Source organism: Hoplias malabaricus, chromosome 2, assembly GCF_029633855.1.
Source record: "Hoplias malabaricus isolate fHopMal1 chromosome 2, fHopMal1.hap1, whole genome shotgun sequence".
NCBI classification, from domain to species: Eukaryota; Metazoa; Chordata; class Actinopteri; order Characiformes; family Erythrinidae; genus Hoplias; species Hoplias malabaricus.
In genome coordinates this window covers 84,619,038-84,635,554 of record NC_089801.1, presented here as the reverse complement: position 1 = coordinate 84,635,554, position 16,517 = coordinate 84,619,038, and the positions used below count along the sequence as shown (strand labels likewise).

Below are 16,517 nucleotides of genomic sequence, written 5' to 3'. Positions count from 1 at the left end.
AAAAGCTGTAAGTATAAAAGGTAGGAGTGTCAGCAGCAGACGCGAGTGTCTCACTTATACCCCCATTGCAGGTGTAGTGAGAGGACCAGGCTTGGTGAAGTTCCCTCCAGACAGACAGACAGACAGACAGACAGAATGGTGAGTCGTTAAATCTGTCTGATTCCTTGCCGCACGGCTCTGGCCGAGGAGCTGGTTATTTTTAACCTACCCCGCTGTACGTCGCAGTATGTACTTTTTAAATCTTTTTTTGGGGGGAAAGTCTGGACATCCGGGAAGTCTTTGACTGACCTCAAGTGACCTTTGTTTCTCAGTAAAATGACTGGCGTTGATCATAGCCTGCGCCAAGATTTACAGATTGTTTTTTCCCCAAGGGTACATCAGGGGTGTGTCCCAAACGACTCTGACTGTGTGCACTATGTAGGGAGCAGGGCTGTTTCTTGTTCTGTGTCGTGCACTACTATCAACTGCAGATATTTAAAGTGTAGATTAACTCAGAACTCTATGGTAAATACCCGATATATAACAGTCTACGATACAGGCTGTAGATGTAGTTAATATTTACTCATACACAGTGCACCACATACAGCCACTACTTGGTGTTCTAGGTGGTACTCTACATGGGGAATAGATATTGATTAACATTACACAGCGGATTCCATGTCCATGCCCTATTTTAAGTGTTTGAAACACAGGGAACAGGCAGTAAATAATGTCCTTGCTCACTCTCTAGTGCACTACGTTTTGATGAAATTGGGAAAGTAATATTTTATAACCAGTGCAGTTTAGTGCACTCCATTCAAAGCTATCAAAGCCACGCGGTGAACTCGTTCTGTTTCTCACGTGATTTAGAGCCTGAAATGATAGCTTTCATGTTCCCTCCCCCAAAAAAAAAAAAAAATTTCCCTCCAAAAATATTATTTAATGACCATTTGTTTATGTAAATGTGGTTATTCTCTAATTAATTAAGAGCAGTTTATGAGTGTATGGATCAGTCTTTTTAACCCCTTAAACCTAGTTAATACGTTACGCAAGCTAATTAGCATAAACCAAGCCCTCCTGAGAACCCGGGTAGTTTAGAGAGTTAATTTCTTACATAGTGCAATACCTGGAGAATGCCGTGAAGGCGGGGAACTGAACTCGCCCGTCCTGTACCGCAGGAACTGTTTAACCTTTGATAAATGGGCATGTTTAGCTTGAACAAGTACGCACAAGTGGCCTTCAGCAAAGCGGAAACACCTCAGGAATGCTAAGCTACGTCCCAGTGTGCATCGTAATGCCACTGAGAAACGGCCGAACCGTTCATGTCTGTGTGTTTATACTACTGTGTCAGCTTCTCTGTGGCCAGAGTGTGGCTAGAGGGCGTGACTGTTAGCTTTCTAGCTTAGCTCTGTTAGCTCTGTTTGTGTACGTTAGCTTAACGGCCCTGCTCCGTACTTTTTAAACTCCACACCACTGAACACCAATCAGAAGTTGCTGGGTACTCATTTCCTCATTAGAATCTTGTTGGGGAAGCTCTTTTACCTGCTTTAAGCCTTTTATCACGTATAAAAATAAGCATTTAAGGTGTTTTAGTGAAGATAGTGTCAATTTCAAAGGGCGCACCGTTTTGGTTTCAGGACTGAAACAAGCATGTTATTACTAAAATTACATGTTATTACTATTGTCCATGGGCCTCCATTCACCAGGATAAAACACCTGCCCACATTAATCAGCGTCAGAACAGTGGGCTGACCACGCACTCTGCTCTGCAGGGGCTTGGTGCCCTGTCGCAGACATGTGGTATGAACAGGGAGCCTTTATAGAAAACATCTAAAGATGGAATAACTTCCTGGGCACTGCACGCTTGGAGCTCTTGTTTGTGTTCTTTTGTAAGAGTACGCTTTCAAAATCAGCTATTTTAGAAAGCTGAGGGCGCATTTTTCCAGCGTCCCCAGTGTCCTCAGTGTCTCTAATATAAAGAACATCTGTGGTTCCCTGCCATTTCACAGAGAGTGTAGGTTAAACATTAAAGCAACATCAGGCAGTGATTTTACCTTAAAATTACAGCTTCAAAATCATTGTGTCGCTCCACTGAGCTGGAACAGGGAGAACAGAGCCCCTCTCTTTGCTACTCAGCACTGCAGAAACCGCATTATGTAAGTTGTGGAGGAGGGTAGGACACCACACCCACCGTCTTTCCCATTTCCCTTCTTGATTTCAGGGCAATGCAGTAAATATGAATTACACTCTTCAACTGTAGGGGGAGCCCAGAAGCAAACATTTATAATCTCATCTAGTGTCGCTTTAAAGCAGCGCTCTGAATTTTTTATTTAATGTTTTTTTTAAGGCTTTTATTTTCTTCATCACAGAGAACACACTGCAGGGCTGTGGCTGGAGGCCAGTGATCAGGCGACTCTTTTAGGCCGCTCCTGACACAGCGGTCTATTTTCACACCGTCCCGTGGTGAAAGGAATCAGTCAGATGTCGGTCAGAAGTCACTGGGGTGTGAACCGTTTGCTGGTGAAGTTTCCAGACGCTCCCTGTGTCATTATTTGTCCTGCTGAGCCCGTGGGAAGCCCGACCCTTACCTGTCAGGCTTTGTAGGGTAATTCTTCATTCTGGGTCACTGTAACCACCAACGTCCGCTTGTAGGGAAAGTACCACAGAAGTAAAGTGACTGACTGATTGCGTAAGAGCATTTCAACAGGTCCCCTGTCAAACGGCTCTTAAAACAAATGGTTCCTGGCATAGATCTGTGATTGTAGCACATCATCTTGCTTCACTTTGATGGTCTAATTTCCTCTCGCACGTCTCTGAAATGTTCTGTTTCATGTAGACGGTGTTCAAATTGAAGAGCTGCAGCCGCAGAGCGAAGGTAATCATTAACCTGCTGCAGACTTTACTGTATCAATAAAGTCAAGTCCACTTACTGTGGGCGACACTGGCGAGCTAAAACAACACACACAAAGCTAGATAACAGGACTTCCTTTGGCCTCGTTTACACAACAAGCACTCTACGTACCCTGTTCTGTACTGACGTCCAGTATAACGTGTGATATCAGCTGCTTTAAAGCAGCAATCAGTCAGTTTTACAACCAAAAGTAGCATGAAATGTACATAAAAGTCAGTATGTATTACTTTACCAATTCTTGAGATGAAGAATAAACTGCTTTGTCATCCCTGAGTATTTCAGTTTGTGCTCCACACTGAGGCGGCCATGTTTTAAAGTAACAGTATGTCATATTTTTACCATAAAATTACGGCTTTAAAATAATTGGGAATGCTCCACTGGGCTATAACCTGGAGAATAAAGACTCAGTCGTTGCTAGTTGTTGATTAACACTGCAGAAACTGCACTATGTAACTTTTGGAGGATGGTAGGAACACCGCTCCCTCCCTTCCCATCTCCACTGCCAGCAGGAGCCCCGGGAGCAATGAATAAATGAATAAAAGTCGCTCATGTCTAATGTTGGCCAATGATTCAGAGTGTCGAATCTCGTGGAGTCGACTCAGTCTCGGTTTGTGACTCGATTAGAACTCGAAATGTAAATGTATTTGAAAAAGAAAACAAAGTGGGCGTTTCCTGCCATAACTTTGGAAGTTAACATGTTTTTAAATGGACCATCGTTTTATGCTGAAGTTTAGTAATAAACAGTAAAAGCTGTTAAAAATCCAGGAGTGAAATGAAATAAAGGGATAAAGTTAAATATAAAGCTTTATGTGATGTAATGTCCTGACGAGGGCAGAAGCTGGTAGGTGCTCCCTCTGTGTGCAGTCTGCAGCGGATTAGCAGCAGATGGAGGGAGAGCGCGGTGTGGAACAGCGAGTATAAAAGGCCTTTGTGTCGACTCCTGTTTACGATTTGCCTTTTGGGGCTGCTGACAGAAAAGGAATCCTGCAGCAGCAGGAAACACGTCTCGCAGCTGTACACACACCTCCAGGGGCAGACAGCCTCGCTGCTATTGGTCGCTTAGTGAAGCAACAGAGAGACTGCAGTGGGTTAAAGGGAAGTCATTTACTGTGTGTGTGTGTGTGTGTGTTTCAGGACTAAAACAAAACTAATTTACGTAATTTATTCAACAGAACGCTTTGATATAAAATCATTTCAGTCATTTCATTTTCTTAAATTCTTTTGTGAAACTGCCCACAGGTGGGTGAGAGTGTGAGTGAGTGACAGGGTGAGAGTGTGAGTGAGTGACAGGGTGAGTGTGTGAGTGACAGGGTGAGTGTGTGAGTGACAGGGTGTGTATAACAGATAGTACAGAGTTATAACACCGTGTTTGACAAGCTGTACACACAATGTAAACCAGCGGCAGTGTGTGTATGAACACATGCGCCTGAACGTGAACGTGTTTACATGAACCTGTGCGGTCTCCAGTCACACAAACGTGGTTAGAGAGTGTGAGCGGGGGTCTGCAGTGTGGGCTCCCCCCCTGGGTGGGGGAGTGGGACCCTTATAGAAACCCATAAATAACTGCTTTCACTGCCTTCTGACCTGCGCCGTGTCCAAACTAGGCAGCCCCCCGTGTGCCTCAGTAAAGCCCCCTGCCCAATCGTCAGCCCCTGGCTGGGGCAGGAGCTAAGAATAGCGTCCCCATCACCCTCCATGGGACGAATGAGACGCAGGGCGAAAGTGGGACGCCCCTCTGGAGTTATGACACAGTTCTTGGCTCCAACTATTACCCAGCACTTTCGTAATCTCAGGGTTACACTCTTTATATAAAAGTGTCCACTCACTGTTGTGTATCGAGGTTATGATCTGGGTGGTGGGCCATTCTCTAGGCTGTACTGACACTGACATCCCGCTGGTACGAGTGGATCAGACACAGCATTAGCTGCTAGAGTTTTTATAAACCCTCTGTGTCCCTGACGAAGGACTAGAGGACGACAAAAACGGGGTTTATATAAATCTCCCGCAGCCACTGCTGTTTCTGATCCAGCGCTACCACCAAATTATACCTGCTCTGTGGGCGTACAGATGGGCTACAGAGTGTCCTCTATGTTCAGTGGGGGTGAAGGAGGAGGTTTTAATGTTGTGGCTGATGGGTGTAACTCAGGTCAGAGCTGGTTTTCCTGGAGGAGGCAGATTCCACGATAGGGCGTAGGTTCCCGCAGAAGCTCCGTCAGCTCTCTGCGCTTTCACAGCTCTGTGCGGGCTTGTCTGAGGCAGAGCAACCAAACTTATCTCTGTGTGTGTGTGTGTGTGTGTGTGTGTGTGTGTGACAGCTCCTAGTGAAACCTCTGGGCAACCTATTAGAAACACTAACCCATGACGTGTATTTGACTGTCTGCTGAAAACAAATGGAAAACCGGCTTTGCTCGAAACACACTGAAATGACAGTTGTGGCCAAACAGGTCGAGGTGTGTGTGTGTGTGTGTGTGTGTGTGTGTGTTTAATATACTTGTGAGGACCAGATGTCCTCACAAAGACAGTGAAACTAAAACAGTGACATGAGTGATTTACTTGTTTAAAAAATGAGGTCAGGTTTAAATATAATTTACAAGCTACAGTAGGCATTATTTCTGTGGAATGTCCTCACAAGTATAGCAAAACCAACCACACACTCGCTTCAGCCCACCTGTGTGTGTCAGTCTTGTGGCTGACACTAATCCTTCCAGGGTGACTGAGGTGCTATTTAAATCTTGTAATGATTTACACTCCAAAGTAAAGTGTAGTTCTAGCTTTGACACTGACACCTAGTGGCCTGGATGTGTCAGAGGTGGTGATAAACGTATTAAACCGCTGTAAACCAGTTCTGTGGGGAGTAATCAAGTGTGTTCAAGGACTACAAAAGCTGTTTCTTAGTCAAACAGAGTAATATACTCTGTCTGTGTGTGTGTGTGTGTGTGTGTGCGCGTGGGTGTGTACCAGCATGAAACGTCTCATGCAAATCAAGTGTCTACCACAAATCCTGTGTGTCTGTGCTGAGAGAAACCATGCCACTGCACTGCGATCCCTGAGAAAACCCCCTGGGCTCGCTCTTTAATTTATGCGCAGACTGATTTGAACGAGGGCAGCACGGTGGCGCAGCAGGTAGGTGTCGCAGTCACACAGCTCCAGGGGCCTGGAGGTTGTGGGTTCGATTCCCGCTCCGGGTGACTGTCTGTGAGGAGTTGGTGTGTTCTCCCCGTGTCCGCATGGGTTTCCTCCTGGTGCTCCGGTTTCCTCACAGTCCAGAAAAAAAACCACATGTTGCAGGTGGATTGGTGACTCAAAAGTGTGCGTGTATGTGTCCGTGTTGCCCTGTGAAGGACTGGCGCCCCCTCCAGGGTGTATTCCTGCCTTGCGCCCAGTGATTCCAGATAGGCTCTGGACCCACCGCGACCCTGAATTGGATAAGTGGATACAGATAATGAATGAATGATTTGAATGAGCTCCTTTAATGTATCACATGCTCTTTAACCATTAATTATCTGTGGTCTAATCTGGAGAATGAACAGTCAGTGCTGAGGGAAAAAAAAAAAAAAACCTACAGAATTAAAACATTAAAGTGACAATAGGTAAAGTTTTTACCTTAAAGTTACAGCTTCAAAATCGATGTGGTTCTCCACTGAGCTGTAACAGGGAGAATAGGTACTCTGTCGTTGCTACTCTGGGCTCAACACTGTAGAAACTGCACTGTAACTTTCAGGGGAGGGTAGGAAACCACCCCCTCCCTCTTCATTGATTTCAGTACAGTGCTGTAAAAATGGATTACATTAAGGGGAGCCCCAGACAAACAAAAAAGCAAATGAATATCTAGTATTACTTTAAAATACCTAGTGTTACTTTAAGAGCCGTTTTTATTAATTAGTATTCGGTCTGGATCATTTCCATTGGTCAGCCAATGGAATGATGTAGGTGGTGGTGTGTTAGTGTGTGTTGTGCTGGTGTAGAGTGGATCAGACACAGCAGTGCTGCTGGAGTTTTTAAACCCCTCAGTGTCAGTGCTGGACTGAGAACAGTCCACCAACCTTACGTCTACAAGGTGGACCCCCAAGGTAGGAGTGTCTCACAGAGTGGACACAGGGTTTATATACTCCAGGAGTCACTGCTGTGTCTGATCCACTCGCACCAGCACAACACACACTTATACTACGTCAGTGTCACTGCAGAATGATCCACCACCCACATCATACCTGTATGGGTCCTGAGCATTGAAGAACAGGGGGAAAGAGGGGTAAGTATGCAGAGCAACAGATGGTGGGCAGTGGTCAGTTCCTGCCAAAAGTTGTCCTTTTGATTATGGCTCATGTTACGTCTCCCATGACCAGTGACCATTCTCCAGACGTTGATGTGTGTGTGTGTGTGTGTGTGTGTTTCTCTCTCTGCAGCGTGAGTGTATCTCTGTTCACGTGGGTCAAGCTGGCGTCCAGATGGGGAACACCTGCTGGGAGCTGTACTGTCTGGAGCATGGTATTCAGCCCGACGGTCAGATGCCCAGCCCGAAACCCGTCGGCGGTCACGACGACTCCTTCACCACCTTCTTCAGCGACACCGGTGCTGGAAAATATGTCCCTCGCGCCATCTTCGTGGACCTGGAGCCCACCGTCATAGGTGACCATCTCCTACCTTAAATTGATTTGTATTCCTCATGATGCCTCTTAGGGCGGCACTGTCACGCAGCTCTAGGGACCTGGAGGTTGTGTGTTCGATTCCCGCTCTGGGTGACTGTCTGTGAGGAGTGTGGTGTGTTCTCTCTGTGTCCATGTGGGTTTCCTACAGGTGACTGTCTGTAAGGAGTGTGGTGTGTTCTCCCCGTGTCTGCGTGGGTTTCCTCCGGGTGCTCCGTTTTCCTCCCACGCTCCAAAAACACACGTTGGTAGGTGGATTGGAGACCCAAAAGTGTCCGTAGGTGTGAGTGTGTGAGTGAATGTATGAGTGTGTGTCGCCCTGTGAAGGACTGGTGCCCCCTCCATGGTGTGATTCTGGGTAGACTCCTGACCCACCGCCGCCCTGAACTGGATAAGGGTTACAGATGATAAATAAATGATTGAATGATGCCTCTTAAACAATGAGCCTTTATAGAAGCCCTTGAATGTGGTCACTTCTTTGATCATGTCCTTTGTGTTTATGGCATTGTACATTTACTTGTCCAACCCTTGTGTTTCAGATGAAGTTCGTACTGGAACCTACCGCCAGCTATTCCACCCCGAGCAGCTAATCTCGGGAAAGGAGGACGCAGCCAATAACTACGCTCGAGGTCACTACACCATTGGGAAGGAGATCATCGACTCAGTCCTTGACCGCATCCGCAAACTGGTAAGATAAAAAAGCAGCAGTTCTGAAAATCAGGATTGGTTTCTGACAGTAGGTACAGCCAACAATTCTATGTTGATGGTGATTCTCAGTAGTTACTCTTATATAAAACATTCATAAATACCACTGAGTTGTTCAGCACACATTAGCTATTGGGTAGAGAGGACAATACTATCCACAGTGGCAGATATAGCCAGACATCTGGGTCACAACCTGATCGTTTTTCAAGAAATGCCTGAATAACTCTTTATTTGAGGCTTCTTTATCTTGACTTGCCCGTAGATGCCTTCATGGTTCCTGCTGAAGAACCTGCTGTTTTTTGGTTCCAGCTTGGAACAATGGTCTGGTTTAGGAACCAGTTTACACCAAACGGTTCATAATTAGGTTTGTGAAACCGGAACAGACCTACTTACACGTTGGTGAAAAAGGACAACCAAGCTTTTCTTAGAAGGTCTCCCATCAAAGTACTTGCCAACCACAAACCTGCTTACCTTCAGTTCATTTACATGTGGAACATTCTAGCTTCTACCAAATGAAATAAATGTGTTGCTGTATGTTTAATCTCTTGTGTGCAGGCTGACCAGTGCACAGGGCTGCAGGGCTTCCTGGTCTTTCACAGCTTCGGAGGTGGAACAGGCTCAGGTTTCACCTCCCTTCTGATGGAGCGTCTCTCGGTCGACTTTGGCAAGAAGTCCAAGCTGGAGTTTGCCATCTACCCGGCGCCGCAGGTGTCCACAGCTGTGGTTGAGCCTTACAACTCCATCCTGACCACTCATACCACTCTAGAGCACTCGGACTGTGCTTTTATGGTGGACAACGAGGCCATCTACGACATCTGCCGGAGGAACCTGGACATTGAGCGTCCGTCCTACACCAATCTGAACCGTTTGATCAGCCAGATTGTCTCCTCTATCACCGCCTCCCTGCGCTTCGATGGAGCCCTGAATGTGGACTTGACCGAGTTCCAGACCAACCTCGTGCCCTATCCTCGAATCCACTTCCCACTGGCGACCTACGCCCCCGTGATCTCCGCTGAGAAGGCCTTCCACGAGCAGCTCTCTGTGGCCGAGATCACCAACTCCTGCTTCGAGCCCAGCAACCAGATGGTGAAGTGTGACCCCCGGCATGGGAAATACATGGCCTGCTGCCTGCTGTACCGTGGCGACGTGGTTCCCAAGGATGTCAACGTGGCCATTGCCGCCATCAAGACCAAAAGGAGCATCCAGTTTGTGGACTGGTGCCCCACTGGCTTCAAGGTGGGCATCAATTACCAGCCACCCACCGTGGTACCTGGCGGTGACCTAGCCAAAGTCCAGAGAGCCGTGTGCATGCTGAGCAACACCACGGCCATCGCCGAGGCCTGGGCTCGACTCGACCACAAGTTCGACCTGATGTACGCCAAGCGGGCTTTCGTCCACTGGTACGTAGGAGAGGGGATGGAGGAGGGAGAGTTCTCCGAGGCTCGTGAAGACATGGCGGCCCTGGAGAAGGACTATGAAGAGGTGGGCCTTGACTCCTTCGAGGATGAAGAGGAGGGAGAAGAGTTTTAAGGATTGTAAGAAGAAAGCAGCTTCTGGACAATGTCTCGGCCCCATTCAGACGTCGAAAGTCCTGGTCTTTACCAAAGCAAACACAGTCTGCAGTTCCCCTGGTATCAACCACGCTCTGAATGTTTGTTCTGTCGTTCGGCGTAAACCCTTCTTATTTTTTACCAGACGTGTCAATACGGAATAAAGCTTTCAGTTCTGTTTGAATGCTTATGAGTGGTTTATTTTCAATAGGGTCCATATATTAAATAAAAAACAGCAAATCAGGGTTGCATTGAGTTCATATTGACACCTATACCATCAAAGGGTGTAACAGGGACAACGTAACTGATATGGGAACTGTGAGTCAGTACTGATATCTGACAAAACACTGTTACTAAGGCTACGTTCACATTACAATCCTCGTTAATCCAGATTCTTTCCTCAAAAGTGTTTCAGGCAGATCTTGACTTTTCACATTCACATCAAATCTGTTGCCAGTGCCTACAGTGCTAAGCATATGTGCACAGGCTTAAAAACTAAGCACATGACTGGCACATGCCCCAAAATCAGATACATATCTGATCCCAGTCACTTAAGTCTGGTAATGTGAACATACCCTAAATACACCACTTATTTTCTACAAATAAGAAAACCTTGCGACAGATACTGGGACTGATCCATATATGAGCCCATATCCAATTGTTTACAGTTAAATACTGTGGTATTATTTTTTATTTAAAAAATCAATGTAAATATAGAGCACTCAGAAAAAAAACTACAGTGTAGTTTATCTTTAAAGACACAGACAGCGTAGCGTATCTTTAAAGCTACAGACGGCGTAGCGTATCTTTAAAGCTGCAGACGGTGTAGCGCATCTTTAAAGGTACATACGGTGTAGCGTATCTTTAAAAGTACAGACGGTGTAGCGTATCTTTAAAAGTACAGACGGTGTAGCGCATCTTTAAAGGTACAGACGGTGTAGCGCATCTTTAAAGGTACATACGGTGTAGCGTATCTTTAAAAGTACAGACGGTGTAGCGTATCTTTAAAAGTACAGACGGTGTAGCGTATCTTTAAAAGTACAGACGGTGTAGCGTATCTTTAAAGGTACAGACGGTGTAGCGCATCTTTAAAGGTAAATACAGTGTAGCGCATCTTTAAAGGTACAGACAGTGTACTGTATCTTTAAAGGTACAGACAGTGTAGTGCATCTTTAAAGGTACAAACAGTGGAGTGTATCTTTAAAGGTACAGACAGTGTAGTGTATCTTTAAAGGTACAGACAGTGTAGTGCGTCTTTAAAGGTACAGACAGTGTAGTGCATCTTTAAAGGTACAGACAGTGTAGTGTATCTTTAAAGGTACAAACAGTGGAGTGTATCTTTAAAGGTACAGACAGTGTAGTGTATCTTTAAAGGTACAGACAGTGTAGTGCGTCTTTAAAGGTACAGACAGTGTAGTGCATCTTTAAAGGTACAGACAGTGTAGTGCATCTTTAAAGGTACAAACAGTGGAGTGTATCTTTAAAGGTACAGACAGTGTAGCGTATCTTTAAAGGTACAGACAGTGTAGCGTGTCTTTAAAGGTACAGACAGTGTAGCGTGTCTTTAAAGGTACAGACAGTGTAGCGTGTCTTTAAAGGTACAGACAGTGTAGCGTGTCTTTAAAGGTACAGACAGTGTAGCGTGTCTTTAAAGGTACAGACAGTGTAGCGTGTCTTTAAAGGTACAGACAGTGTAGTGTAATTTTAAAGGTACAGCAGTGGAGTGTATCTTTAAAGGTACAAACAGTGTAGTGTATCTTTAAAGGTACAGACAGTGTAGTGTATCTTTAAAGGTACAGACAGTGTAGTGCATCTTTAAAGGTACAGACAGTGTAGTGCATCTTTAAAGGTACAAACAGTGGAGTGTATCTTTAAAGGTAAATACAGTGTAGTGTATCTTTAAAGGTACAAACAGTGTAGTGTATCTTTAAAGGTACAGACAGTGTAGTGTATCTTTTAAGGTACAGACAGTGTAGTGTATTTTTAAAGGTACAGCAGTGGAGTGTATCTTTAAAGGTACAAACAGTGTAGTGTATCTTTAAAGGTACAGACAGTGTAGTGTAATTTTAAAGGTACAGCAGTGGAGTGTATCTTTAAAGGTACAAACAGTGTAGTGTATCTTTAAAGGTACAGACAGTGTAGTGCATCTTTAAAGGTACAGACAGTGTAGTGTATCTTTAAAGGTACAGACAGTGTAGTGTATCTTTAAAGGTACAGATAGTGTAGTGTATCTTTAAAGGTACAGACAGTGTAGTGTATCTTTAAAGGTACAAACAGTGGAGTGTATCTTTAAAGGTACAGACAGTGTAGTGTATCTTTAAAGGTACAGACAGTGTAGTGTATCTTTAAAGGTACAGACAGTGTAGTGTATCTTTAAAGGTACAGACAGTGTAGTGTATCTTTAAAGGTACAAACAGTGGAGTGTATCTTTAAAGGTACAGACAGTGTAGTGCATCTTTAAAGGTACAGACAGTGTAGTGTATCTTTAAAGGTACAAACAGTGGAGTGTATCTTTAAAGGTACAGACAGTGTAGTGTATCTTTAAAGGTACAGACAGTGTAGTGTATCTTTAAAGGTACAGACAGTGTAGCGTATCTTTAAAGGTACAGACAGTGTAGTGTATCTTTAAAGGTACAGACAGTGTAGCGTATCTTTAAAGGTACAGACAGTGTAGTGCATCTTTAAAGGTACAAACAGTGGAGTGTATCTTTAAAGGTACAGACAGTGTAGTGTATCTTTAAAGGTACAGACAGTGTAGTGCATCTTTAAAGGTACAAACAGTGGAGTGTATCTTTAAAGGTACAGACAGTGTAGTGTATCTTTAAAGGTACAGACAGTGTAGTGTATCTTTAAAGGTACAGACAGTGTAGCGTATCTTTAAAGGTACAGACAGTGTAGTGTATCTTTAAAGGTACAGACAGTGGAGTGTATCTTTAAAGGTACAAACAGTGGAGTGTATCTTTAAAGGTACAAACAGTGGAGTGTATCTTTAAAGGTACAAACAGTGGAGTGTATCTTTAAAGGTACAAACAGTGGAGTGTATCTTTAAAGGTACAAACAGTGGAGTGTATCTTTAAAGGTACAAACAGTGGAGTGTATCTTTAAAGGTACAAACAGTGGAGTGTATCTTTAAAGGTACAAACAGTGTATTGTGTCTTTAAAGGTACAGCAGTGGTGTTAGAGTCCAGTTGTGTTCCTAAAGGTTCATTACATTCTCTTCTCCAGAAGGAGAGGGGGATCTCTGTAATCTTTCATTATACAACTGTGGTTGTCCTGGAGATGAAACGGAGAATATAATCAACGTTAAACGTTAATCAACAATTAATACAGAATAAGAAGATGTTCCCTTGAGGGTACCACCACAGCGGGGGGTTTCTGTGTGGCTCTCAGGAAAGGGACATTTTAAAAACCCTGATGTAAACAATCAAAACTCTTTTTTTTAAATAAGCAGTAAACAAACAAAAAATGTTTAAAATAATGTTAAATATTTATTTAAAATCAACATTGTCACCTACTGATTTTGGGTCTCACAAGAAGACGCAGTAGAAAGTGCTTTGCATATTTAAATAAGTAATAAAAATGAATTAAACACACACAGCGGATCCCTGCGTCACCGCCGCGTCATCAGTGCGTCACCGGTGTACACGGAAGCGTTTCTGTGGAGGGAGAAGGAGCGGAGGACGGTGGAGTTCAGCTGTGAAGGTAAACCCTGCTCGTTTTTTTCATAAAGAGTGTTATTTTACCGTCATTAAAGGCCTCGTTTCTCGTTGTAAGGCGAACAGTAGCGGACTCGGCGGGTCAGAGGCGGTGTGAACATTTCCACAGATTTAAACCCGACCCCCCTCTGCCACGTCTGCGTTTAGACAAGGGTTCGAGAATAAAAAAAGCCCCAGATACACCTTCGAGAGAAAGCCCGTGTGTGTCTCGTTTAAAATGAAGCTATTGTACCACGGCTTTGCGTTACTGACTGCAACAGCCAATCAGGGCTCTCTGTATTCCAGCAACAGCCAATCAGCACTATATTTAGACAAGCGGCAGCCAGTCAAGGCTTTCCAGTTTAAAGGGCAGACAATTTGGTGTGTGGCCAATCGGGGCTGACTAGATACAGTATACAGCCAATCAAACGTTGCTTAGGTATAATAGCCAGCCAACCAGAGGCTGCATCTAAATAGGAGGCAGCCAATCAGAGCAATCTAAAAACAAGCGCCAGCCAATTAAAGCTGTATACAAAGTTCGACATCCAGGGCTTGTTAAATACAGAAGGCAGCAAGCCAATCAGAGGTGTTTATATTCAAGCAGCTGTTTAAATACAAACAGCAGCCTATCAGGACGCTTTAAAAGTCGGCCAATCAGAGCTGGCAAGGTACAGAAACAGCCATTCAGAGCTAGTTAAATACATAAGGCAGCCTATCAGAGGCTGAATGCACAGTCAGCAGGTAAAACGTTGCATATAATTGTCCAAACATAACCGTTTAGATACAAGGGGCGGCCAATCAGAGTCCTCTGCCGTGCAGCTGACAGACCTAAATAATTTATTCAGTCTTCTGCCTCAGGGGAAGTTTCTCGTTTCAGAACCGTCTGGTTTCTTGGGGTTGGTTTACTGAGCAGCTGCGGCCGATTCAGTTCTGAGAAATCATTCATTAATTAACATATTCATCCATTCATTCTTTCACTCATTCATTTTCATTTTAATATTTAACTGGTGATGTTCTTTCTTGGGGCGTCATGGTGGAGCAGCAGGTGGTGTCTCTGTCACAGCTCCAGGGTCCTGTAGGATGTGGGTTTGTGTCCCGCTCCGGGTGACTGTCTCTGAGGAGTGTGGTGTGTTCTCCCTGTGTCTGCGTGGGTTTCCTCCGGGTGACCGTCTGTGAGGAGTGTGGTGTGTTCTCTCTGTGTCTGCGTGGGTTTCCTCCGGGTGACTGAGTGTTTATCTGTCTATGCGTGAAGTGTTTATAGGAAATAGATTAATTAATTTTCTTTAAAGTTTAGAAGCTTGGAAATATTTGTTTTTTATAAAATTCTCCTCTGTGTCTGGGTCAGTTCTGCTTTCTTCACTCCTGATTGGTCGGGCGAGCGATGCTGGACCGAGGATGGGACAGTCGCTGTGTATCTGCTCTCGCAGCGCCATCACCATCGACAACAAGAGATATTACTTCATCCAGAAACTCGACGAAGGGTGAGACACACACCGTACTAAACCCTGGCTCAGTTTGAGGTGTCAGTGTAATGGTCATTTTTGTGTCCACCTCCAGAGGCTTCAGCTATGTGGATCTGGTGGAGGGCGCCCAGGACGGGCGTTTCTACGCCCTGAAACGGATCCTCTGTCATGACCGCGAGGGACGGAAGGAGGCACAGACGGAGGTGGAGATGCACCTTCTCTTTAACCACCCCAACATCCTGCACCTGGCAGGACACGCCATCGTGGAGCGCGGGGGCAAGAGCGAGGCCTGGCTCCTCCTGCCTTACATCAGCGTAGGTTTCTGTTTGTCAAATGTTTGTCCTTTCTGTCCTCAGTTCAACACGCTTGGAGGAGAACCCTAACATCCATGGGCTAGAATAGCACTTATTGATGAGGGAGAGGAAAGGTTACTACACCCACCCGCAGAGAGCGAGGACACCTGGAGCTAAAATACCCTTTAGTGTTGTGTACAACACACTCTGACTCATCAATTTTGTGTGTTCCCCTTGTGCAGAAAGGAAGCCTCTGGTCAGTTCTGGAGAAGCTGAGGGATAAAGGCAACTCCATGCCAGAGAGCCGCATCCTGCACATCTTTCGAGGCATCTGCGAGGGGCTCAAAGTCATCCACGAGCGGGGCTACGCTCACAGGTAGTGTATATACTGACCCGTGTCTGAGAATCTGTACTAGACCTAGTTCAAACATAGCCCTCCCGTTTCTGTCTAGTGTAAACCGGTCAAGTAGTCTGAGTCTACAGTTCGTGTGAATTACGCTGTCTAAGATTGACTGTAGAGTCGTTGATAAAGATGTGCCAGTCATTCTTCTTCTCGACTCTCCCCTGCCCTTTATACCTTACCTATTGGCGACAAGTGTTTCTCACTGATCTCGGCTGGAACTGGGCGAGGAGAGGGTGCAAAGCCAACACGGAGGCTTTTTGCCAGCCTGCTCCGTCCCATCTCCAGGGTCTTGAGCCACAGTGGCGTAGTGGGATAGTGTAGTGGGTAACACAGCTGCCCTCCACACATTTAGATGTTCACGAACCCAAGACATTAAGAGTCAGAGGGATCAGGGTCGTAGGCGTAGGGATGATGGGTTAAGTTTGGCTCTGTTTCTTTAGGGATATTAAGCCCACCAACGTGCTGCTGGAGGAGAACGACCGCCCCGTTCTGATGGACCTGGGCTCCATGAACAAGGCCCGCATCGAAGTGAGAGGCTCGCGAGAAGCCATGACCATACAGGTGAGCGCACAAGTCCACACCACTCAGTCAGACCCACTCAGTCCACACCACTCAGCCAGACCCACTCAGTCCACACCACTCAGCCAGACCCACTCAGTCCACACCACTCAGCCAGACCCTGGCCAGCCATTTCCACTCGTACACCACCAGGGGGAGGAATTCCTAAGAAAAAAAAACCGTACAAATGATCTTAAAACAAACACTAAAGTTCATTAGAACGCTCTTAAAGGCAATTCTTCAAAAATGTCCCCGTCCAGACGAATACAAACATGGCTGCATTATCATATCAGTCCAGTAGGGGGCCATAAAAAAGA

The 16,517-nt window shown here is 45.4% G+C and overlaps 2 protein-coding genes across 8 annotated transcripts in view; both read left to right on the top strand.

Annotated features, from left to right (window-relative positions):
• Nucleotides 1–30: 30 nt before the first annotated feature.
• tuba8l2 (tubulin, alpha 8 like 2) lies at nucleotides 31–9,978 on the top strand. The gene is made up of 4 exons (XM_066661959.1): nucleotides 31–138; nucleotides 7,294–7,516; nucleotides 8,073–8,221; nucleotides 8,794–9,978. Exons 1-4 carry the CDS (start codon nucleotides 136–138, stop codon nucleotides 9,766–9,768), a joined length of 1,350 nt encoding a protein of 449 aa, XP_066518056.1. The 5' UTR covers nucleotides 31–135; the 3' UTR covers nucleotides 9,769–9,978.
• Nucleotides 9,979–13,401: 3,423 nt separating this feature from the next.
• The window catches only part of stk16 (serine/threonine kinase 16), a 6,571-nt gene continuing 3,455 nt past the window's right edge, over nucleotides 13,402–16,517 (top strand). The window contains exons 1-5 of one of the 7 annotated variants that reach the window (XM_066662324.1): nucleotides 13,402–13,490; nucleotides 14,829–14,964; nucleotides 15,041–15,260; nucleotides 15,482–15,615; nucleotides 16,083–16,203. In XM_066662324.1, the coding sequence (XP_066518421.1) occupies nucleotides 14,879–14,964; nucleotides 15,041–15,260; nucleotides 15,482–15,615; nucleotides 16,083–16,203 (561 nt within the window). In that variant the 5' untranslated portion in view covers nucleotides 13,402–13,490; nucleotides 14,829–14,878. The other 6 variants (XM_066662327.1, XM_066662329.1, XM_066662330.1 and 3 more) reach the window with 6 other exon arrangements.

Excerpts from the sequence above, each read along its gene's own strand:
- tuba8l2 (XM_066661959.1), top strand. Across the intron at positions 7,517-8,072 it reads CCTGGAGCCCACCGTCATAG|ATGAAGTTCGTACTGGAACC; the intron begins GTGACCATCTCC and ends CTTGTGTTTCAG. Across the intron at positions 8,222-8,793 it reads TTGACCGCATCCGCAAACTG|GCTGACCAGTGCACAGGGCT; the intron begins GTAAGATAAAAA and ends TCTTGTGTGCAG.